We start from the raw sequence: 26,097 nt of genomic DNA, 5'->3' as shown, positions 1-26,097 counted from the left end.
TATATTATAAAGCTAATTTATTTTCGTGCGTGTATTACTGTCACATATTTCAAAACTACTATGTCAACGCTTTGAAACATATCCTAGTTTAAACTGCAATGAGCACTAGATTATTAATATAAAAACGGTTAGAGAGGGAGCGAAAGGTTAATGACGTCATTACTAGCAAGCACTCTGTAACGTACACTTTACTGTTATCTTTACATGCGTGTCTCATTAACTTTGTAGGCAGCAAATGTTAGTTTCACACGGTTCTATTTGCTTCGGTGTTTTCAAAGAATTTATCTTATGCTAAAAGATAAAGCAGAAATATAATTCAATATTTGAGTATTCTATACTCTGAATGAATGGGTTTAAAAATATATTTGCTTTGTAATGTAATACAATCAAAAAAGATTTTTATTTCTTGCAAAATAAAGTTTGAATAATTTTATATTACATTATATTGTTGAATAAATGCAAATGTTCAACAAGTATATAATGCAGAAAATTTGATATATGTTATTACGCTGAGAAATAATATTTTTAGTTTTAATTTTAATTTAAATAATCGTAATTATATTAAAAATTAATAGATTACAAGATTAAAAATAGGTTATAGTTGGTTAATGTTTCTATTATATGTTTAGTAGTTGGATTTTTTGAGATTGAATGTAAGAAAGAGCCACGAGGCCCTCGTTTCGCCTCCGTACTCATGCAGTAATAAATAAACCTCTTTTTAGTTTAAAAACTAAGTAGCTAACAGATAATGACTAGCGAAATTTAAATTTATCATTTCATCTCTGCATAATATGTTTTTTTTTAATTATTCATTAGATTCTTGTAATAAAAGTTTTTTATTTATTTAAAATGAGTTTTTTATAGAATTTCCTTGAAAAAAAAGCTCTATAGCTTCATAGCTAAAATATAAACTTTTCATTATGACAATAAAGCGTGAGTATTGAGATTTTTTTAAGTCAAATAATGCTCATAAATATTTCTGGTATTGAAAATTTATTTTTTAACTTTACTGGACCATTTGTGAGGCCTTCAAAGCTTAACGTACACTGCGAGCGAAATTATTCATAATGTTTTTATTGATGAATACAAGTATTACAGGGATTAATATCAAATTAATGTCAAAAATGATTTCCTTTGACGTATATGATTATTTTACACTTTTTGGTGTCTGTTACAATATAAGATTGAGAATAAAAAACTAAAACTATTTCGTAAATTCCACGGTTAATATAATAGTGTATACAATTGCCTCAGTATTGTATTAGTGTACACTAGAAGGTTTAGTGGTATATACTCACATTGATTATGGAATGAGAGATTGGACATTAGTGGTGTAGGAGGGAAATTCAGATGCACCAAACAGCATTGGACTATTTCCGTGTAGGCTGTTCTATTAGTTCATCTAATACTGTACATAAATTCTGTTGTATACATCTTTTTATTTATAAACTGTGTGAAAAGTCAATATCTGGCATGGAAAAGTCATATACAGTATGAAGCATTTTACCTGATAACTACTGCCTACTTTGTTTACTATACAGAGTGATTTTTATGTCTTGGCACACCTGGATATAATTTAAACGGCCCGAGATATATATGTAAAACCTTGACCCTACCTATTATAACATTTTTTTTTTAATTGTTCAAGTTGTTGAAAATTTTCCGCCCTTTTCTAAAGGGGGGTTAAGGGGGCAACTAAAAACTCTCAAATACAAACCCTATCATGTGACCCCTCATTTTAAAGGGAGTAAAAAAATAAATCCAATAATACAAACTAGAGGTCTGTACGTTTATTTTAACAGATTTTATGGACAAATTTACAATAATAAAATCAGTAACTGTCTTGTCCTGTTTATCGTAACATGAGTCAACACTAACGTAAATTCTAAAAACAGTTACCTGTTTTAATGTAGCAGGTGTCCAAACTGTTCACCTTCGGCTGTTCACATAATAAGGGTTTGTATTTGAAAATGTGTAGTTGCCCCCCTTTACCCCCTTTAAAAAAGAGGGCAAAATTTTCAACAACTTGAAAAATTAAAAAAATATGTTATAATAGGTAGGGTCAAGGTTTCACATAGATATCTCGGGCCGTTTAAATTATATCCAGTTGTGCCAGGACATAAAACTCACTCTGTATAAACAGCTGGTGTGCGTATGTCAAGATGTCTAGTGAAGTAAATCAAGTCAGCCATTACTCCAAGTCAGGCTAGCTGCTAACTTGGATTTGATTTATTAAACGCTCATTCATATAGAGCGCTGTTTGATTATGTCTGCAGTTTCCCCAACTTGTAATAGCTATAGCATTCATTAAATTTATACATAGAAGCTCATTTAAAAGTTCATCCTTCATATTATCTTATTACGAGAAAAATAGTCTGCAATTATATAGCAACTGTACTTAATTTTGCTGATCGTTAGAAAATTGATGAAGATTAATTTCTACCAGTATATCTACATGTTTGTAATCACAATATCTGAAGAATAATCTAACCTGTACACTTAAAATGTTGTATGAATTTTCATTTCTATCTTACCCCACTTAAGGAAGGTGCAAGTCACTTTACGAGATTTGACTGATTGTTAAAACAACTGCTTTACGTTAATCTTATGCGTAACAATGATGACTGAGAAAAATTGCAGGTTTGTAAAATTTTTAAATATAATGTAACACTTTAAAATGTTACTGTATAATAAAAGTTACATAGTGCGAAGAACAACATTATTGACATTTTACATGCAAATTAGGAAAGCCCATTACGCAACATGTATGAGGAGTCATACTATCTTGTTGTTCCTAATACATTGCTCTACAAAATAAATATAAACTTTTTAAGAATGAAAATGAAATTACAACAACACAAACCATTGATTTGAATTAGCTGTTTGGCAAACATTTATAACTACCCTATATTTTAAAATGTATTAAATAAAAACGTTTTAATTTCCTAAAGCATCTTTCCATTCGGATACAGACAGAAAATAGCTGATTTGTGTATTCTGTAAATGAAAAATGGACTTAATTAAGAAATGTATTCTAATTATTCACGCTTTTATATTTTTGGGAACAGGGAAATACAACCCACAGAGCTTTGTCTTTTTAATGTAAAACTGTCCAAATAACTTGTGGAGGTGTCTTCGTTAATGCTAATCTATTAACTTACTGTGTTTAGTTAGTGAATCTATAAATATTTTGGAATAAAACCCAAACTATAGGAATTTGTAGTATTAGTGAACTAGCAACCTTTTAAGTATGTTTGTAATATATATTCAATTTAAATATAATATATAATATATATATATATATATATATATATTATGAACTATTTGTAGTTTTTCCAAGATAAAAAGCAAAGAAGCCCTTACAGTTTTGTTTGAATTTTCACGTAATAAAATAATACTAATTTATATTTTAAATCTATAAAATATTTAAATAACTTAAGATGTCGTAATCCATATAAAATAATTGTCATGTAGTAAGGTCAAAGTTTCGTAATTAAATTCCATTTAGTTCAGTGATTAATGCAATATTTGTTGCAACATTTGTTCATAATGTGCCATCAATAACACTGTTTTGAGAGAGGCCATCTGATATCTTTCATGTGGATCTATGTACCAACTAGCAGCTATCCGCGGCTTCGGCCTCAGTTTCGTTTTGCATGTGCATGAGAACTTCTGGTTCTAGTGAATTATATTTTCAACGCCAAGGTTGAGTTTGCCTTGTTAATTAAAGTAAAGTAAAAACGTAAAAGGTATGTATCTACGCCCCATTGTAATTTACTCTGTTCTCTACTTCATGCTTGATTTTGCATTGTTTTCCAATGAAGAAAATGCTTGGACACAAGACAGGGTATCCTACTTCTGTCGAAAGACAACTAAGATGGGTTTCATAAAAGACTAAGATTAGAATTAAAGATGAATAGTAACATCGTCTTTATATCTGCATTAAAGTATTGACCAAGCACTTAATATTTGCTAAAATGTACAGTTAAAAGTATATTATAAATAAATCTTTTTTATTCTCTTGATATTTTCTTACTCTATGCTAAACAGCAGTTGCAGACAAGTTTGATATAAGAAGGGATGTTACTGTCAAGCTTACTTTATGCTTGAAACAAATTCCAAATAGTGGTAAAATAATTAAACATATATCGTAGTGTCATAAAACGATTAGTATAAAGAACAGTCAACTAAAAAAAAACACCTTTTAAAAATAGCATTTATTTGTAACTTTATAGACCAAAATGGGATTTTGGCAAATTGAGAACGAGTGGAGTTTAGCCGGAGGGGTTTTGAAATAAGAATAGGCCTATATGTTAACCAGGGACCTTGAGAATATCCATTAAGTATTTCACTACAATCGGTAGAATAGTTTATGCGTGAAATCTTAACAAACAAATTTACTTTAGGATTTATAATATTAGGATTTTAGTCTCAGAAACCTACTTCGGTTAAAATAAAAAAAGGGTCTGCTACAGGCTCACTTACCAGAAAACACTTAAATTCTCTTTTTGTGATACGCGTTAAAGAACTAAACCTCTCTGGTACATCGTATATCGAACTGCAATTCAATTATAAACAGCATTAGCCACTTATAACCAAGGTATACATGTTAATGTAACAAACTTCAAGTTTTATAATATTAAAAGTACACAAACTCCTATGTCACACCATATCAAAATCAATTCACATTTGCTAATTTGAATTTCATATAGATTTGGTAACTGTTGACTTTTTATGTTTCTACTTCTATTTTGGTTTGTATAAATGTGTCTTAACAAGAGGATGAGACCTAAAAAATTTATGACAAGAGGCAGAGAAAAGTACAGTATGGTGTTAACAACTCTCAAATTCTGCTTGGCGTTAAACGCTTTTTACATTTTTTTACGAGTATCTGGCATTTTACCGGGAGACCCCGCAATGAGGGAATCAACTCCACTGTTAGAAGCGGGTTGTAATTGGATGGGAGTGAATGGGGCGTGAATGTTTCAATGTTGTAAGTGGAAATGTGGCCATTATTTTAGATGCATGTAAATTGACTAAATTGACGAATTTAGATAGACTAAATTACGTTTACTGTAGAATGTGTAATGTAGATAGCAAATAAGAGGTTTAATTGATTTAAGCCTTAGCCCATTTAATCCTACAAGTGTTTAGGCCAGCCAGGTTTGTATTATATACGTCCATTACCTCTGTATTTTCTTAACATCTTCGTAATGAGGGGTATTTAGTGAAATGTGTTTTCCTCGTCACTTGAATCTGTGGTAATGTGCAGTAAAATATATTATGTGTACTTAAATTATATTACTCCCAAAATACAACTTTTTCCAATCATTTTATTATATGAAAATAATACAGTTTAAAGATTTGGTATTAGTAATTACTTATCTATTGATGTTATTTTCTAATAATTTGTCCGTTATGTGGGTCTAATGAGCATGAAAGGCATCACAAGAATAAAAATTATATTGTTGGAGTGTTTGTTTTCAATTTTATAATTGGTCCGTGCGAATTATTTTAATATAAATCCATAACTAACAATATAATAAATATACCTGAAAACATAATATGGATTTTATTGCACGATCGATTCTCTTTAAAATTGATAATAGAGCATTTCAGCACATTTCAAATACTTCCATTGTACAAAGCACATTTATGTAAATTAAGTTTCTCACTTTCGTAAAAAAAAAAAAATAGAGATAGAAGGATATGTTGAAGGATATTTTAATGCAAATATTTAATTCAGTCATCAAGCATATATAAAACTTGTTCTTTGTACAAATATTACTTGTAAATGTGTTAAAAAATAATAGGTTAGGTAGAAGAACATGCTTTAGCTAATCTAGGCACAGGGACGCCTTCAAGATCATTGCTGAGACACAATATTGTCTGAGGAACAGCCGCCGGATCGCGTTATACGTACTTTGTAACAAGCGTCATAATTCCTCAGTACCAGCGTTCCAGTCTGTCCCGCCATAGTGTGACGTCACACAAAGGAACGGGTTGAGTGGTCTGTGGATACGAATTGTGTTGATGACAAGTTCGGGGACAAAGAAATGTTCTTATTTATTAAATTCGTAACAATAAAGTGTATACAATAACATATCTGTTCTTGTATATATATATATATATATATATATATATATATATATATATATATATATATATATATATTGTGTTCGTGTGTATGTGACTGAACTCCTCCTAAACGACTGGACCGATTGTGATGAAATTTTGTGTGTGTTTTCTCTATGGAATTTGAGAATGGTTTAGATTCAAAATTTGGTCCACATGAAAAGTTTTTAAAATAAATTTTTCGTTTGTAAGTATTTGTTGATTTTGGAGTGTGTTTACATTGGATCCGGCACACTGCGCTACGACACATAATACAAGGTGAACTGATACTTAACAGCTGTTAATACTTTCAGCTGAAGTACATTAAAGGGGCAGAAACATTTGTTACATTCAAAATTTAAGAAAATTATTATTGTTCAAGTGATTGATCAGTAGTGTAATGCAGATTGCATAGAAGAAGATATTGCCTAATTTTAAATTTAGATTGCACCCGTGATCAATAAACTATCTAATTAAATGAAAATACTATTAAAAACTGTTATAAAAACCACCTCATTGTGCAAAGCCGTGAATATTTGCACATAAGATAATCGCATTTGGTTAGCTCGAAGGTAAATGAAAAAGCCGAAAAAGACGCTTTATGGTCGAAAATTGGTTTTCGTTGATACATTTTCTTGATCGGATCACAAGGCAAACTCCACAAATAATACTGGAAATATCTTAGATAGACAAATTAATTTTAACAGACCGAATTTGATTCTTTATAACCTAATTAGTTTATCAAGATTCATCCATATAAATTTACTTTTCTGAATAACTTATCAAAACCTACCAAAAATCACGAAAGATACAGGCAGGAAATATGGTACATACCTTCATAATGAGCCCAAGAGACTCACGAAGGAACGACTATCAATTATCTCAGGATTTAGAATGTCACATAAAAGAATACGTGAATATAGTGTACTGTTTTCCAAGAGGAAATTGCGTGCGAAGCCGCGGAAAACTGCTAGTATATATATATAAAACAATAAATTCGTAAGCATATATCAATTTGTTGATTTGATAAGCAACTGTCGCAAAACATAGTCAATGCTTATATTACAAGGCAGAATTTTTAATTATCAATACATAAATCAACTCTTAACCTCATGTAACATTTTTAAAACGGTATGAAACTTTATAATGCAAGGTCTTTGGATTTTATATTGATAGCCATAAGGCTTTTACTTAAAATGTTTTTAATACTTAGGGGTACAGTAGATATCCACAGTTTTTATTATGGTAGTTTATGGTGATATGGTCATTTTGATAACTGTCAGAAAATATCTTTTACTAATAACACCGTACACTAAACTACAGTACGAACGTTTTATTCAAAATTTGATATTGACCATGGATGGTTTACAGGACAACAGAAATTTCGGACATTTGCCATTGTTATATGTTACAATTGGTATAACATAAGGTTTCTTCTTCCGCGCAAATTTTACGATTTGAAATATAAAACAAATTTTTATTAACAGTTTATAATCATAACAACATCGCAGTTGATTAACCATAAATGACATTTATTATTGCTGAGTGGTTGGTTATTTCTTTTAATAAACTTACAATAATGTATTATCTCCCTAATTAAAAGTTTTACAATAAAACATTCAACTGTTTTCTTTTAATCAAATACGGATCTTTAACATTCGCGGTAGTATACACTGGTGTGTCTAGTGAAGCTAAAGATAGAATCTGCAGGTCTTACATGATTAGCTGAATATGTCAGAGAAGTGTCGGCCATCAATCTTGTACGGTCCCCCGATAGTGGCAGTACACAGCTTGACACTTATGATGAATTACGAATTGGGGGAGTGAAGGGTTGACCACATTAGAGGGTGCAGTACAGAACAATAATTATCGAAGTCATTGTGTCATGAATAATTATTAACACAGCCTTAGTAAAACGTCGTTAATTAACTAAAAAATCTTTATTTACAAGTTCAAAGAAATTTATATTTACCTAACGGAGTGTAGTTTTCTTTTAGTTGCAAAATAAAACTTTCATCCGTGATGGTGTGATTCGTGATTGTGTTTCTAGTACTCGTGAGTTGTGCTCGGGATTTGCATTCTCTGCAGAGACAACGCATGGGCTAATCTCCAAGCAGCTTTTGGGTACGTTTGAACCCTCTTCTTTACCTTCTTTTGTTCTTTCTGTTTCTTTATTTTTGTACGTACTAATACCTCCCCACCTACAGAAGAGGATAGATTTCAATCCTCGAAAGGTTGTGTTATACCTTCTGTAATATATAATGGTGGCAAATTTCCGAAATCCTGTTATTCTGTCAAACCTTCATTCGTCAATAACAAACTTTAAACAAAGAGTACGTAATGTATTTCAGTGTAATTTGTCATTGGTTAAAGATATGTTCTGACATGTACCAAAATAACCATAAAACCATACACTTCCATGAATAAACTGTGGATAAATACTATACTCCTAATTATTTAAAAAAATTCCGAGCAAAAGCCTTATGGAATTCAATATAAAATCCCACGGATCTTGCAGGATAAAACTTCATACTTTTTTAAATCATTAGAATTCGATTCAGTACAGCTTTATGTATTAAAAGTTAAAAATTCTGCCTGTTAATATAACCATCGATTATGTGTTTTTGCGGCAGATGCTTAGCAAATTCCAAGATTAATACATTTATTGTTACAAATTTAATAAATATAGAAAAATCTCCTAAATTGTTAGTAACAGAGTCATGTCAGTGGAACATCCACTCGTTACTGTGTGTGGCGTCACACTTAGACGGGACAGAGTGGAACGCTGGTACCAAGGAATAATGACGCCTGTTACAGAGCACGATCCGGGGGCTGTTCCTCAGATAAAATTGTGTCTCAGCGATGATCTTGAAGGCGTCTCTGTGCCTAGATTAGCTGAAGCATATTCGTCTATCCCTATTATTTTTTTTAACAAATTTACAAGTACTCTTTTATACAAAGGAATAGTTTGAAATGTACTTGATTACTGAATTAAAGATTCGCATGAAAATATCGCTTTAAAATATTTTAATTTACTAAAAATGCTCAAAGTCTGGTTTATTCAATGTCTAGAATTAATAAAAATATAAATTTGTTTAGTTTAAATTTATAAGTTTATAGTTACAAATTTAGTTTTAAATGACCTACAATGAGGCAAAATTTATTAAACATATATTTATTACATAACATGATATTAGTGCGTAATATGCTCTGTATTAAATGAAAATTAACACAGATTATTTAGTTATTAACAAAAAAAGTAGTAAATAAGAAGTTACAATGCTAAAACCTTTAAATAGTTAATATTATTTTAAAATGGAACAGAATATTGTTAGTATTATATTTTTCGTACGTTTTTAATGTAAGTATACACAGTGTATTTTAGTTCTAATTATTCAAGTTATGGAAATCCATTTAAATAAAGATCCCTAATTATGAAGATGTGATGAAAAGACAGAGGTCATGGGCTAATGGAATAAAATTCAAGATGACCAAGGCTCAAATCAAATGAAATATAAATTGCAATATTATGCATTGAAAAATAAATAAAGGCATTTTAAATAATCTAAAAAGTTAAAGTTCATCCGACATCAATTCAACATTAAAACCTACAGCATTCAATATTCACGTTTACTTATCCCTCGCCATTTCCAGCGCTGGAATCAGTCTCCTTAGTTTTCCTTATTGCGTAGTCTCTCAGTCAAACACCAAATACTCGTCATTACTGTTAAAAGCGTTTGACGCCAAGCAGAATTTGAGGGAAGGTTTAACACCTTGGGGTTGAGAATATTTTGTTATATCAACACTTGCGTTTGTGAAGGAAAATCTTCGCAAATCATCGTTTGTGCTTCCCCGTACAGTAGTTATCTCTGCCTCTGATGTCATATTCATGTAAGTCTCCTCCTCCAGTTAGGGCACATTTCGATAAACAAAATAATGTTGTATTTAACAGGTAAATACATGGCTAGGTCGACAGTGGCTAGTTTTGCAAACAGTCTCACATGACTCTGCCATGTTAAAATTAGTGAATGCGTCTTGCCTTTATATAGCCTAAATCGTGAGTTTGAGAATTATGAATATTATTGAGATACTTTTACTACTTAAAACTTGAAATTTATTAGACGTATACTTTGGATAGAAACTAATGCAGTTTATAATGTAATTGAGTTTTGATACACCAGAGATCTGTTTTCCTAAATTTGTATGACGAAAGAGAATATTAACGTTGCAATTGGTAAGAGTTATTTAAAAATGTTTATACATTCTAGTTTTACAAAATTTTAAGTTTTAAATGTCTGTATTTCTGTATAACACGATACAGAAGGTATGTTGTGAAACACGTGATTAAATTGTTCTATTTTCAAACTTTATTACATTTATTTTTAATGCAGTCTAAAAACACTAATAGTGTACCTAATTAAATTTCAACATTATTTATCAGGAGTATAGAAATACAAAAGTTTTCGCTTACTCATTGATTTGCAGTTTATGTGAGGAATTCATCTAATACTTAATTAATTTATAATATATTGTTGGGTTTTGTAATAGATTACTATTTCTTTTAGTTTTATGTTACTGAATATTTAGATAGAACTGCGTGACTACCGTATTCCATCATTTTTCTCATGATCTTGATTACGTAGTTATTTCCGGAAAGGTCGTGTTGTTATAAGGCATAAAAATACGAAAAATAAAACTCCGTCATTTAGAATGTTTAGGTACAACGGGACAGATATACAGTAAGAAGTATTTTCTACACAATCATGCTTAACGTTGAATGATTATATGTAAAAGATGAGATGAACACAAAATACTCTAATCTATAATTTAAGCCAGATATGAGACATACTAGCTTTGAGAAAGGGGAAGTGGGAAGATGTGGGAAGAACTTCGAAAAATGTATTTTGTACTTGAAGTAACTGATAAGATCACGCAGGACTGTAATCTGTAAGTAGACCAGTAGATCAGACAGTCTAGAGCGATACTTTCCTGGAAAACAGTATTTTGTAAGTTAAATAACCGAAGAGCCAAAACGGAAGACTGTAACCCATAATTAGAGCTGCAGATGAGACATACTAGAGTGGGACGAACATTTAACACTCTTTCTGTACCTCAAGTAACATATGAGAAGAACACGGAAAAAATTTAATATTTAAGGTACAGTAGCAGATGAGAACAGTGTAGAGAGTGACGAGTTTAGAAAACGATTTTTTATAAATGAAGCAACCGTGAGTCAAACACGACACACTTTAATCTATAATTGGACCAACTGATGAGTCGAACACGACACACTGTAATCTATAATTGGACAGTAGCAGATGAGACAGTGTAGAGAGTGACGAGTTTAGAAAACGATTTTTTATAAATGAAGCAACCTTGAGTCAAACACGACACACTGTAATCTATAATTGGACCAACAGATGAGTCAAACACGTAAACAATTTAATATTTAATTGGACCAACAGATGAGACAGTGTAGAGAGTGACGAGTTTAGAAAACGATTTTTTTATAAATGAAGCAACAATGAGTCAAACACGACACACTTTAATCTATATCTATAATTGGACCAACAGATGAGTCGAACACGAAAAAAATTTAATATTTAAGTACAGTAGCAGATGAGACAGTGTAGACACGACGAGTTTAGAAAAGGATGTATTCTATAAATGAAGCAACCTTGAGTCAAACACGACACACTTTAATCTATAATTGGACCAACAGATGAGTCAAACACGAAACACTGTAATATTTAAGTACCAACAGTAGCAGATGAGTCAAACACGACACACTGTAATCTATAATTGGACCAACAGTTGAGTCAAACACGACACACTGTAATCTATAATTGGACCAACAGATGAGTCAAAACACGACACACTGTAATCTATAATTGGACCAACAGATGAGTCAAACACGACACACTGTAATCTATAATTGGACCAACAGATGAGTCAAACACGACACACTGTAATCTATAATTGGACCAAACAGATGAGTCAAACACGACACACTGTAATCTATAATTGGACCAACAGATGAGTCGAACACGAAAAAGGCTGTAAGTCTGTCGTTGGAATTGGAGATCGAACATACAAGAGTGGGACGTATTTTGAAGACTAAATTCTCAAATTTCAAATTTATCATTCAGACCATTTCGATACAAAGAAAGTTAATCTATGGCCTAAACCGTTTTTCATCCAATCTTCCTGTATGTGTTGTCATGTGTGCTAATACAAAAGCTGCAACGTATAGGAACGTTGTAGTTAAATTTGAAATCGAATTAGCTGTTTACACTTGGTCCTATAGCGGCTTGGCCATAGTATAATACAGTGTTTAATATATCCCCGATTTCTGAGTTACCTATTAATTCTAAGAATATGTTGCAAAAAACGTACTATAAAATAAATTAAAGCAAAGGAAATTATTTTTCTAAAGGCCTTTGGAATGAAGGTATGTTTAATCTAGACTATAAAACTACCTAGATGTCTAACCTACAGATTCCCAAAATTTATTTATTTGATCTTGATATCAAACGTCACTCAGTTTCAACGTATACAGGCGTTTAGTCTTGATGAAACAAGACGCACAAATTCCTGGTAATTTATACCTCGGTATGAAACAGGGGATATTAATAAATAAACAATTATGAAATATCAAAGACTACAACTGAGAAGTATAGTATAGGCATCCTAAGGCTAAATATATCGTATGACTGCCTGAAAGCACCAAAAATATATTTTTTTTTACAGCTGGGCAATCTTAGGGTTCAGAAGTTCAGAAAGAGGGAATATACCTTCTAGGACTGAGGAGTTTCTGAAGGAGTGTACAAACCTCCCATTTACTACCACTGGCCTGACAGACACGTTTCAATGTAATTTAAGTAGACAGACCTTGACCTTCCTTGTTGGAGGTCACAATTCTTCTGACATAATCCAGCAGAATCGATAGAGGGATAACTATGACCATTAAGGCTTCAAGACCTGAAGGATTTCAGACATGTTATCTAAATAATAGTTTACCGTAGCGAGATGCAGTCAAATGTAACAGAATACGAGACGTTAAATCGTGATTTTAAAGATTGATGCGAAGTTCACGGTAAAAAGAATGTATATCACCAAAAAGAATGAGGCCCTATAACGGAAGCTGTGAATTATTTTATACTACTTAAGAACTAATCTAAAATTTATAATGAACTCCTCCTGTGATCATTTATCCACTGCTGTTAAGTAAATAGCAAAAACTAGTTTAGGAGTTTTTTGGTGTAGAATCCTGAACAAAACTGGATTCTAAGTAATACGTATTATTTATTATTCAGTATTCCCTCTATCCTTTTATAAAAAATGAAACTAATTTAAACAGTTTCAAAAAAATACGTGCCTTTAAAAAAATATATCGCTCAAACAAAACAATAAATATACTTCAAATAATATTTCAATAAATGTTTGTACTTTTATTTGACACAAATAATCTATAAGTATTTTCGAAATATATGCTCTTCTTTAACAAAAATATTCAATGAACACTACTTTGTAACTCAATCACTTAATAAAACATCATAAGTAAGTAAATCATCTAAATGAGCTTCCTTTATTGAGATTTCATAAAAATCTCATAAATCAGACTCCGTTTCTTAAGATTTTTTACAACATAATTCATAAAAGGCAAGAATAAAAATTGTACACGTTAAGAACCAACAAAGCCTAAAATTGTTAGGGAACATTTGTCAAATAAAGGTAACATGTACGATTTAGTTACAGTTTGTTCTTGAAGTTTTCAGTCAATATTTGCAAGATCTCTTCATTTCCTCTCAGATCGTGAAGGTAAAGCATCTTAGAACGATACGTTGCTCTTATGAGCTTCTTAAATGAGTATTTGCGAGTTCTCAAGTCAATATCCGGAGTATAGAGTATTATTAGTAGAAAAGAAAGAGCTACTGATATATATCTCGGATATTAAATCTTTGAAAATAATTTTATTTGTATTTATTTATCCAAATTCTACTTTTATAAAACGTTCAAAACAACTCTGAAATTAAGATATAAAAATTCATAAACGAATAATTTAAGTCAGAACCAAAGTGGGAGAACCAGTTGACCGTCTGTCCGAGTAGACTTGGGTTTGAGTTTACAGACAGTGCAAGTTGAAAAATCCTTTATGTGACCTTTTCAGGTTTTATATGTACAGTACAACAGTACACTGTACCAATTCTCTTGTTTTTCCGGTTTTATGCTATTCTCCTACAGGCCATTGGCCCATGTGGATGTAAAGGATAAACATTATAATCGGTACCTACTTTACTTTTTACTAAGAAAATTAATTTACTATTTTATCTGGTGAGATGTAAAACTAAACTAAACGTAAGTTTTCTTGTCAAAAACGTTCACTTTGTATCGTACACGTGTAAAGATATGCAAAAATGTTGTGTTCCCCTTACATATTAGAACATTCTGTACAACTAGTACTTATGCCGTCTTTATTTCACTACCTACAGTATTGTTAGTATCAAAAAATTGTCTCGAGGAAAGCCGGTAAGTTTTCGCTAGCAATTTAGAGTGTGCCACGAGTTTTAACCAAATTCATCGAGAGTCTCTTCGCTTTGGAAGATCTTATAAAAATTGGTTACTTAACAGATTGGGACGGGCAAAATTCCAATTCATATAGATATTTTAAAATTAAATTATTTCAAACTTTTGCAATTAGAAATAGGAAAGAGATTTAAAAGGGGAAGATAGATTTAAATTAGCCATAAATAATCATTAAGATCCAGGAGGTCAGTAACCTGTGTGTTGTACACATATCATAAGCTATGGTGGGATGAGTTGCTTTTTGTGTTGCAAGTCTCTAATGGTGGAACGTTGTAAAGAGTTAATTTTTTGTTTCTTTGTCCGCCATTTTTGTTGTTGTTTATCCACGAACATAACTCCAGATTCCAGTTGTCAAGCCTCTCACAGATTCCAGACTCTGCACTGATAAAGGTGAACTGCAGCTAAAGTCACAATTCACAAACTTCTGTATTTATGGATGTAATCAATAAAGTCAGAGTAGTTCTAGTTCGCAGGGAGGAAATGTAAGACATTATAGTTTTTATTTGGCTTAAGATAATGTCTTCTGAGCTCAGTTTATTTTAGTAAATATCAGTTTAACAGATTTCTCTCTGTTTTTAACAATTTTATTCGGTTTTATTCAGTTTCTTTGAAAATGTATTTAATTCGCATTTGTTGTTACAATCAGTGTTACTCCTTAAGATCAATGTAGAAATTTTCGTTGACTCTCAATCAAATCCCGTGGAATCTACATACAATATAATCGAAATGGATATTGCTTGGACAGAAATGAAGGTTCATGAAACATTTTCATGCTATTAATAAGTTTGCTTAATATCATGAGATATCGTGTGGACAAATATGTGGATATTAAAATAATTTTAAACTGGTGGCTAGGGACTCGAGTGATTGGTTTTGCTAACGTTTATCAAATCAATTATGATTAGAATAATACACTATTTTATTTTAATAAAGTAACATTGTGAAGGTAGCTTTCAAATGAGCTTCTAAGTTTAAATGTAATGAATTCTATATCTATTACAAGTTGGAGAAACTGCAGACATGATCAAACAGCGCTCTATATGAATGAGCGTTTAATAAATCAAATCCAAGTTAGCAGCTGGCCTGACTTGGAGTAATGGCTGACTTGATTTACTTCACTAGACATCTTGACATGCAAATATAAGCTGTTTATGTGGTAAAAATACTTAAGCGATAGTTTTTAATAAGTAAAATTTCTATATAGTGAAAAACGCAAAGAAATACGTTTACATACAGTAAATAAATGTAAAATATTCAATAATCTTAATACATAGTATTAGGTTAACTAATATTACTGATGCGTAAATAGTTCAACGATGTTTGGTACATGTGAATCTCTCACCTTTACAAGACGCCCAAAACTTATATGTATATAAGACTATGGATACTTCTTATAAAAATAAACAAATATTTCCAGATAGTAAAGTATTCGTCTTTTTATTTCACACATTTGTTTTGCATAAAAAATAAAATGAAGGAGATATTATGTGACCTTATTCACGTCATACCGAAAACATCTGGTGGTTAGAGGCGATATGGTAATCCCACTTCAAATGTCATTGAACTATTTTTTGTAATTTACAATAATGAAAAATAATGAATAAAAATACCTTTATTTCTTATGAATTTCTCAGCACAGTAACTGTTTTCAGAATAACTTGCGTCAAGTCATGCTATGTGCCTAATAACTAATTAAAAAAAGCAAATAAAAATTATATCGCACAAAATATAACAATAACTATATGGCCAGTTAACACGCTGTGATTTAAAACTGTTTAAGGCAATTAAAGTATAAAATAAAAGTAACGTAAATAAAATATTTAATAGTTCTAACTAAAAAATATATCTACTTAAAAGTTCCTTAGTGATATCATTTCTGGAGATGTATACATTTTTTATTTTAATTTTAAAATTTTTAACAATATTATTCTTTAAAGTTCCAGGATGGTCATTGTACATATTTGTGCTAAAGTAGTTGAAGTACCTCTTCCCAACCTCGAGCCGCACTTGAGGAATGTGAAGTTTTCTGTTTTGGCGGCTGCTCCTTTGAGATATCTCTTCTCGATACGACAATTTGTGTTCAAGATCATCCGTATGCTCTCCAAGATACTAGACTATGTAAGTCACGCAATTTTGTTATGACCCTTCATACGTCTTCCATTTGAGCCTGACTGACATTCTTTTTAAAATGGAATAAATGTTCCTGTCGATTCAGGCACAGATGAACCTAACGCCCGACCTTTGCACTTTTTGAATTCTACAAGCAGCGAATACTTTAAGGTGCTACTAGTATTTCAGTATGCAGGCTAGCAGTAGAAAAACAATAAAAATACAAGTAACCGCATCATCTGCAGCTTTACGGATTCTAGAAGCATGTATTTTAATCCCTTCATACCCCTAAGTCTACCCAAAGGCACGGAGAGTAGCATACATACGTGGGCACTAAAAGTGAGTCCTGAATCCAGTATTTCACTTCGTCACAAGCAGCCAGACTACTGCCACATAGGACCTGTGTGGGGCCACATAAAAACTTTGTACCTGCCTGCGTTCGGCTTAAGCTAATTTAGTCAATGACCACAGACACTGTGTAAGTCGGAGTTTATTTGACTAATAGCCACGCGCAATCTGACAGGTTCCTATGTGCAGCTGACAATAATCCACGAATAAATGAGTAGTACAATACTGCACACACACACGTATGAAAGTCAGAAGTGAACATATTGAACAAAATTGGACCAATACAGCTGCCTTGGGGGACACCCCGCTGTCTGCCAAGCGGCAATGATGAGTCACTACCATTCTGGTTACCTGATGTCTCCCACCGAGGTATGAACGTATCCAGTTCAAAAAAAATTATTTAACCATATTAATTCTTCTTAGCGACCAGCGTATCATGACTGGTAGAGTTAAAAGCTATCGAATAATCAAGAAAAACAACAGGCCTTACTCTAACTACCTCTGGCCTTCACATCCATCACATCCCTAAATATGTTTTTGAATACAATGAAGACAAGAGATCTAATAAATTCGACGACGAAGAAGCTCAAAACTAACTGTTTACATCGTTTCGACATCAGAGACACCTGGGCTAATTAATAAATGTAATAGAGATAAAGATGCGTTCCTATTGTCAAGTTTTATAGTCAGATATCCAACAAAACCAGTCAATTTTTAAAATTTGATTTTTTCCCCTTGCAAAGCTTTAAGAGTCTATTGACAATATGGTAAAGCAAAACAATCTAACACATCGCAAAGTCTTAATGGTATTCAAATCACGAACACAAGCATACGACACCATTATATGCAATAAACAATTATGGTATTAATTTTCTGGATCTTTCAGCATAAGTTAAGTTTTTTTGAAGACATCTAAGCAAATTTACAGTGTGAAAATAAAATTTGCTGCCTAAAAAGTTAATGATACACGCATTTAAAAATAATAGTAAAGTATCGATTATAGAGAGCTTGCTAGTAATTGGCCTATTAAACTTTCATTCGTTACTATTTCTCTATTAAATTTATACTTTTATAAGTGGTCATTCAATATAAATTAGGTAATAAATTGTTTCGAAATATTGAAATGGTAGTTTAACGTACATCAAAGTAATAAGCGTTTGCTAATTAAATTGACTTTAATTTATAATTATGCGTTTTTTAATTCATTGTGTAATACAAATAATTCTCATACGTCTCATTTTGATAGGGAATTTAATTGATTATACTCAATTTCCTTCATAACCCATAATTTAATGCATTTTAATAGGTAATTTGAAATAGTAAAAAACCAAAGGTCTTGTTATCAAGTTTAATTTACTAATAATTATTATGTAAAATTAAAATGTTTTACAATTATGCTTAGATTTGTAGAAAATTTGCAATAAATTAGGATTTATTGTATTTCGTGTAAGAATTATCCACTAAAGGAGAAGTAGATTGTATGCAATTTACTTTCTAAGTTATAGAAATTGAGTAATCTCTTGATAAACTGACCAACTAAAAGATAGAATTTATTGAATCAGTGACTAACGCCTTTTGTAAAACACGCAGGTTGTATTCGAAATCTAGTCATTCAACTTAAATTTGAAACATTTAAAGTCTTTCAAATACTTTATAAACTTCTTATTTATATTTGTTTACAGTATTAAAGTGCACACCACGCCAAATAAAACCTTAAGCGTTATGTAAAAACAAATAGATTACGCAACATTTTTTAATAGTTTTGTAAATATAGTTAATTTACTTGATATTGACGCCATCTTGAATCTATTTATAGGTAATACTAACTGACGCAGTAATCCAAAATGTGAGTAAATGCTGGCTCTATACTAAATTTAGAATAGATCATTAAAAAATTCGGCAGTTATCGTGTTCACATAAGTTGGTAATATTGTATAGAGGTTGAGACTGATAAGCCCAATTATGAAGTTAGGTTCGGTATCAAACCCGGCTCAGGTAACAGTGTTGTGGTACAATCTGTGAGGCCGGTATCACATTACACAATGTGACAAAACAAACCACAACACTCGTGCGGTGTTCGTGACAATGACGTCACATTGCATTTTCCAAGTCAACCTTGGCTTTGATCAGTCAGTGACAATACTGTTGTTTGTATTTCAATATTCCAAGGTCACTGACAATTAATTACACAGACATACGGCTAACAAAACATTAATAAAACACTTTTTATCACTAAATATCTCACTACTCTATCGTTGGACTTTGGGTTTGAGTTAGAGATAGAGATTGAATGAAAAATGTATGGTGAACATATTAGTATTAAAAGCCAGGAATTACATAAACAGGGTTCTTTATCTATGTACTGTAAATACAACTAAAAATAGAGTGAGTAAAATATTTTAAAAAACTGCGCCTTAATGTCACTGAATTTGAATAATAAATACATATTAGATGTACACAAAAACAATACTTAGAAATAAAGTACTTAAATTTCCTTTAATTTAAAGTAAAGGAAAGATGTCTTATTTTACCAGGCGAAATTAGGACTAAGAAGCCCTCTCTAACACTTAACCTGGGGAACAACGGTTGACTTCCGTAAAACCACCAACGGCTTGGCAGGCGTGCTGCTTGCAAGGACAAGATCATTTAGTGGTCACCCATCCAAGCAGCAACCGCACTCGACGTTGCTTGATCTGGTTATATCACCGTAACTAGAACAAGACGGTAGTGCTCACGAGGAGGATGCGCAGTGGCTCGCCGGGCAGATGACGTCACGCAAACCGACCGCCCTGCACAGACACAACGCTCTAGTGCTGTCAGCTGTTTGTAGTGCGTTATACGAACCGGCTTGGTGCAGATGACGTCACAGCCAGATGCGCGTGAGCCCTACCGTCTAGTTCTAGTTACCGTGGCGGTTATATTGTGATAAACGCTGTTCCCGCTAAACAGCGCCACTGGCAAGTCACGTATTATACAGGGTCACGTAGTATGAATGTGTTTTTCAATGATTTTGGTTGTCGTTAATTAAGCTCTGCCAAATCATAATATTGTCCAGTACTTAAATCTATATATGCTATAACGATTAAAATTAGAAAATAACATTGCTAATCATTGGTTGGTAAAATAAACATAACTTAAATAATCCAATAATATTATTTAAAAAAGGTTTTATTGTGTTTGAAAATGGTTTACATGTATATATTGTTTCCTCTGAATGCTAAATGCCAATTTTACGTTAAATATTTATTATGAGTTAAATTTCTTCACGCTTTTGATTAACTATATTTGTAAAAGTTGTAAATGGTAACAAAGAAAAGTAGTTTGTAGATTTTTTGTAGAAAATTTACATACAAAACGTCAGTCTGGTAATATTATGAATATTTCACATCTCTTAAACATCAGAATATGAAATGTTTGAATGAGAATGTCACTAAGAATAAGATAGGAGGAAGCCGAGTTGGCATAATACCAGGAGATCAGCACTTTAGAACCGTTTGATGAAATGAGAAATCCAAGCCAAATCCTTCTATTATTTCAAATAACACTATGTTCAATTTATTTGGGAGTTTTAATAGATGTTATTCAGGATGGGTTTTACTATATAAAACTTACTCAGTAAAAACTAACACAGCTTCATTCGTCTATACAGTCCAAATTACATGTACACCATGTGAAGAAAACTGTAAGAAGGAGGTGAGACTCATTTTTGATCATATACGTAAATGTAAAACTTACAGACCTATCGTAAATTACTGTTTTAACTACTTAACAAAAATATTTCATTAAATTAAAAAGGGACTGAAAATATTTAAATAATATACTAATTCATGTTTTGTTCACTTATACAAATAAAATCTTACAAGTGTAACAAATATTTATTTTAATAACTTAAAGTAATCCAATATTAGAAAAAACTTAAAACCCGAGTATCTTACAAAAGTAAACTAAGTACAACAGTGTTTAGATTCAAGTAGTAAATTCACGTTAGTGGTATTTAATGGTACCGCCTCTTAAAAAAGTGATGAGAAAATCAATATTTCCCAAAATTATTGGTAATTTGGGTTTAAATAGCAGATTTATATAAATTTATATAAACCCAAATTAACAATAATTTTTGGAGAATATTGATTTTCTCATCACTTTTTTAAGAGGCGGTACCATTAAATACCACTTACGTGAATTTACTATATATATATATATATATATATATATATATATATATATATATATTCCAGATTTCCAACAATTACGATCTATTTCCCTTTCTTAAGAGCAGTTTAATAAAATTAATAATAATTAAAAGAAGATATCTTAGAATGTTTCGATATATATTTATTTATTCAAATGCGAATATATAATGCATTATTCAACTTCACGAATATCTGAGACCAGAAAAGACATTTAGCCTCATTAAAAGGAACTGGAAATTAAAAATTTGATAATTAAAGGAAATTTTAAACTGAGAGACCTTATAAAAAGCACCACGTAGCAATTTTTCCTGTAAACCTTTTTGTGGAAACCTTCATTATATGTTATTGTAACCATATGTATTAAAGATTACAATAAAAAAAAACAATTTATTTATAACTAGAAATATCTTTACCGATCGTTGCAACCCTGTACCAAGTGTTGCGTTATAGACTTTGGTGGGGTTCAATGCAAAGTTTAAAATCTATATACCATTGCATTCATAAAATATTGAACGACAGTCATTCATATGGAAAAGAACTTTGTACATCTCTCGGCAAACAAAAGAGAAATATAGTCAGCTTATTGGATGATAGGCTTAAATGACGCTCAGCAAAATTCCACCGTTGGAAAGATACCTCTCACAGAACGCCTTATAATCTATGTAGAAATTAAGTTTCAAGAAAACCTTCAAGTCTACAGATAAAATATTTTCCGAGATATATTGCCAAATGATGCATTCATATTTCTATTACTAGCCTAAACCCGCGGCTCCGCTCGCGTGGCAGTAGAGAGGGCTACATCAATCAAGCATCGAAAAGAAATACTAATTTTATTATACGTTTTTCCAATTAATTTATTGCTCTACTAATACATCGTAGCATATCATAAAATCTATTATAAAAGTTTTTTGTTTATTTTAATGCGTTTTGGTAAACAACGTTATTAGTTGTATTATTTGGAGCATAAATATAAAGGTTCTTCGGGTTTCCGACTCTTGAGCAAGCGACGTATAATTGACCGTGCGAGAAACATGAGGGTTCCAGATGGATTCCTGCGACGTTAAGTGATTGTCCTTGTGCCTTATTAATCGTCATTGCGAACGCAAGTCGAACGGGGAACTGAAGTTTCTTAAATTCAAATGGCAAGTCGGATGGAATTAAGGGGATGCGAGGGATGAAGACATCTTCCCCGGCAGATGTTCCCGACAAAATCGTTGCTTCAATGATATTTGGATGTAAATTTTTGACGGTTAGTCGAGTGCCGTTGCACAATTTTGGTGGTCGTAAGTTTCTCAACATCATTATCGGTGATCCTACTTTCAAGAGTAATTGATGTGACGGCATTCCTGATGGTTCAAGTGAGTTTAAAAACTCCACAGGGTAGTGTACAGCTTGTTCTGGATCAATGACGGTGTCGATGGACTTGTACGTCGTCACAGCTCCCGGTAGCTTGTCTTGAATAGATATGTTTAGATTAGTTACTTGATCGTTTCGTGGTGCTAGAATCGCTCTTTCTCTAAGCCATCCGTGATTTTTGTAATTAGTGGCAATGTCTTGAAAAAACACTGTTAACAAACATCATTGATTGATTCAGCCAAATTGCAGAAGTCCTCTGGAAATGTTATGGAGTAATTGCCTGGCGAATTCATGAAGGTTCCATTTCCAATTTGCAAAAGCCGTTCCGAAAATTCTTGTGAGGCCGCATCACTTTGCAGGCGAACACGCATGTTTGTTGTGAGCGTCAATATCTGAACTCGCCTCCATAAATATGATAACTTGAGACACGCATTAAGTTCATCTGCTGGAGTTCCTCTTGGAATAACAGGAAGAGTTTGACGAAAGTCTCCACCTAGTAGCAAGAGTGCTCCTCCCATTGTTGCTTCTTGACCCCTCAGATCTTGCAGAGTCCTATCCAAAGCCTCAAGAGCTTTTTTGTTTGCCATCGTGCATTCGTCCCAAATGATAACCTTGCATGTTTTTAGAACAGTGGCTTGTCCAGAATTTTTCTTGATGTTGCAAATTGGCGTATCAGTTGCACAAAAATCCAACGGTAATTTTAGCGCTGAATGCGCAGTTCTTCCTCCTGCCAAAAGAGTTGCGGCTATTCCAGAGGACGCAACAGCAAGTGCGATATCGCCATTCTTTCGCACTTGTGCAAGTATGAGGTTAATGAGGAACGTATTTCCTGTTCCCCCTGGAGCATCGAGAAAGAATATACCTCCCTTTTGAGTTGAAATTCGATCCATAATTATGTTATATGACGTTCTTTGCTGTCCTACCAAAAGAGGTACGTTAGTCTCTACAAATCTATGTAGTTCATCTCGATTGTAGTTGGTCTCGCGTACAACATCAGTATCCACTATGTCAATGTCGTCTCTTGGTGGTGAAAGGAGTCCTAATTCCTGAAGAGGTTTGTTGACGATGGACAGACATGTATCTTCGATATTTATTAACGCTTTGTTGTAAAGAATATCTGACATTTGCAAATCGAAGTTGTTCGCAGTTCTACGCAGTTGCAATAAATAATCTTCGCTAAGAGAATCGCGATGTTTTTCCCACAAAGCCATTGGATCGGATGGAGCACAGGTTGTTAAAATAATTGAGAATAGAAGACGCATCTGACAGGGCATAGATATTGCAGCTGCTTCGGACAATGCCGTATCCCAATGTTGATCATCTTCTAGAAGTCCCAATTTCTGGCACGCTTGTCGATATGTGGAACAAACCTCACCTTCAACAGTGCGTATATGTTCGAAAGATGTCGGCCCTTTTACAACATGCAAAAGCATTCGCAAGTAAAAACATTCGGCGTTGTTAGGATGTACTGTGTATACTCGGCCTAGAGCATCACTTCTTCTTATCGTTGTTCCAGGTACTTTAACACCTTGTTTCCTTTGATAAAATTGTTTTTTCGATATGTTCCACGTATAGTATTGTGGAACTTCTGGATATAACAGTGTCTTTGCGAACGGGTCTTCGGTGCATAATTTGAAGAAGGCAGTCAAGGTAGTATGTGGCGGATCGGCTGCCAATTGAGCCGCATTCTGGGGTGTAAACGTAATTCTTTGGCCGTTTTCCAGATGCACTGCGAGGTGGACAACTGTGGGATGGCGATCGTGTATTGGAAAACTCAGAATTCTCCAAACTGCCTCATTACTTGAAATGTATCGTCCCATCTGATATAAACTTATTTCATCATTGTCGTTACTGACTCCAAACATTGCCATATCGCTGCCTTTGTTTATATATTTGCATATGTATTTGATAGATTTGACAGAGTTGCAGTATTCTACGTTTATATGTGCCTCGAAGGTTTTTGAAAGCAAGGGAGTGTATGGTACCACCCAACGGTTGTCAATTTGCACTTCTCTTTGTTTGATCTTGCCTACTGCTACATGTCCTCCGTCTTCTGGTTTTCTTCTTTTATACTGTGGATAGCCATCTTGTCCAGTTTGAGTTTCGAGCAAAAAAGAGCGTGGATATCTTTTCGTGCACTGTCGATCTTTCATGCAGGAGGATGTAGGATTTAAATTTCGGCAAGGGCCGTGAATCATGCTTGAAGTGATTATGTTAAATAAAAGAGGATCTTCTTCTTTGTCTGGTATTTCGGCTGATATAATCTTGTCTATGTGGTCCGGATGAATTTTTTCTTTCAACCAAATGAGAATGTGTGCATGTGGTAAACCTCTTTTTTGCCATTCAATAGTATACATGAAGCATCTAACTTCCCGTATATTCTCAATTTGACTATTGCATCCATCAGTTTTGTTAGTTTTTGTTTAAAAAACTCTTGCTGTCAGATCATGTCTGTCTCCCGCAGTCTGTCCAGGAAGCAGAAGGAACTCAATTTCAACCCATTTTGGATTGCACGTGAAAGTTATAAATAAATCCGGGCGACCGTAACTTCTGACATACGTCATAGCATCTTGTGTATATTCATGCATATGTCTAGGACTGCCGGTAAATGACGAAGGTAAAATGACGATTTTTCCAATATCTTCTGCATTTGCATCTCTCGATATTGCGTCCCTAAGGTGAATATATTCTTCTGCACGTAGTCTTTTCTGATTCCATCGCAGAAATGATAAACGTTCACTTTCAATTTTTGCATACATGTCCACCAAGAATTGTTGAAACAGTCGTCCGCAACGTAACAGATGATTATGCCCCTCTCTCACCATTATACGATAAGCGTAGTAATTCATTGCTGAAACCTTTTTATTTGCAGCGGCATGTGTCACTGCATCAATCTGATAAATGTTGAAATTGTATCCATCTTCGCCTTCCCAAAAAAGTAACGGGTATTGTAGAGCATCATAAGAACGGTGAGTTTCTGAAATGCGCTGCAACAAATTACTCCGTTTTTGTAGAACAATATCCCGTTTATCAAATTCATTGCCGACAATTATAACTGCAACTTCATCAGATGTTGGGGCATTAAAACGTCTTTCGTGCTCTCCTGTTGGTGTTTTGTCTGCTCTGATAACAATTTTATATTCATCGCTTGGCATTCGTTGTAAAGCATTTTTGAACATTCTAACCAAATTGTTTTTACTTGTAGCATCTGTTGTAATGAATCTACGATTTTGCGGTCGACTCCTGGAATATTTCCACACCGTTGATCAATTTGAATGTCGTTATTTCCGGTAAAATATATTTGTAAAAATCGTGGATCTTGATTGGGTTCAGGTAATAATGACCCGGCTTGATGATAAACCTGTCCTTGAATTTTAAACGTAGGCATGTATCC

The 26,097-nt window shown here is 32.8% G+C and overlaps 1 protein-coding gene across 1 annotated transcript; it reads right to left on the bottom strand.

The window, feature by feature from the left end:
- Nucleotides 1-22,915: 22,915 nt before the first annotated feature.
- LOC124365322 lies at nucleotides 22,916-24,901 on the bottom strand. The gene has a single exon (XM_046821295.1). It carries the CDS (start codon nucleotides 24,899-24,901, stop codon nucleotides 22,916-22,918), a length of 1,986 nt encoding a protein of 661 aa, XP_046677251.1.
- Between the last annotated feature and the right edge of the window lie 1,196 nt (nucleotides 24,902-26,097).

Source organism: Homalodisca vitripennis, chromosome 6, assembly GCF_021130785.1.
Source record: "Homalodisca vitripennis isolate AUS2020 chromosome 6, UT_GWSS_2.1, whole genome shotgun sequence".
Classification (NCBI taxonomy): Eukaryota; Metazoa; Arthropoda; class Insecta; order Hemiptera; family Cicadellidae; genus Homalodisca; species Homalodisca vitripennis.
Note: the sequence above shows the minus strand (reverse complement) of the source record. Positions and strands in the feature narration are given on the sequence as shown.

Bases quoted from the DNA above. Each gene is read 5' to 3' on its own strand.
- LOC124365322 (XM_046821295.1), bottom strand. From the start codon at position 24,901: ATGATTCACGGCCCTTGCCGAAATTTAAATCCTACATCCTCCTGCATG.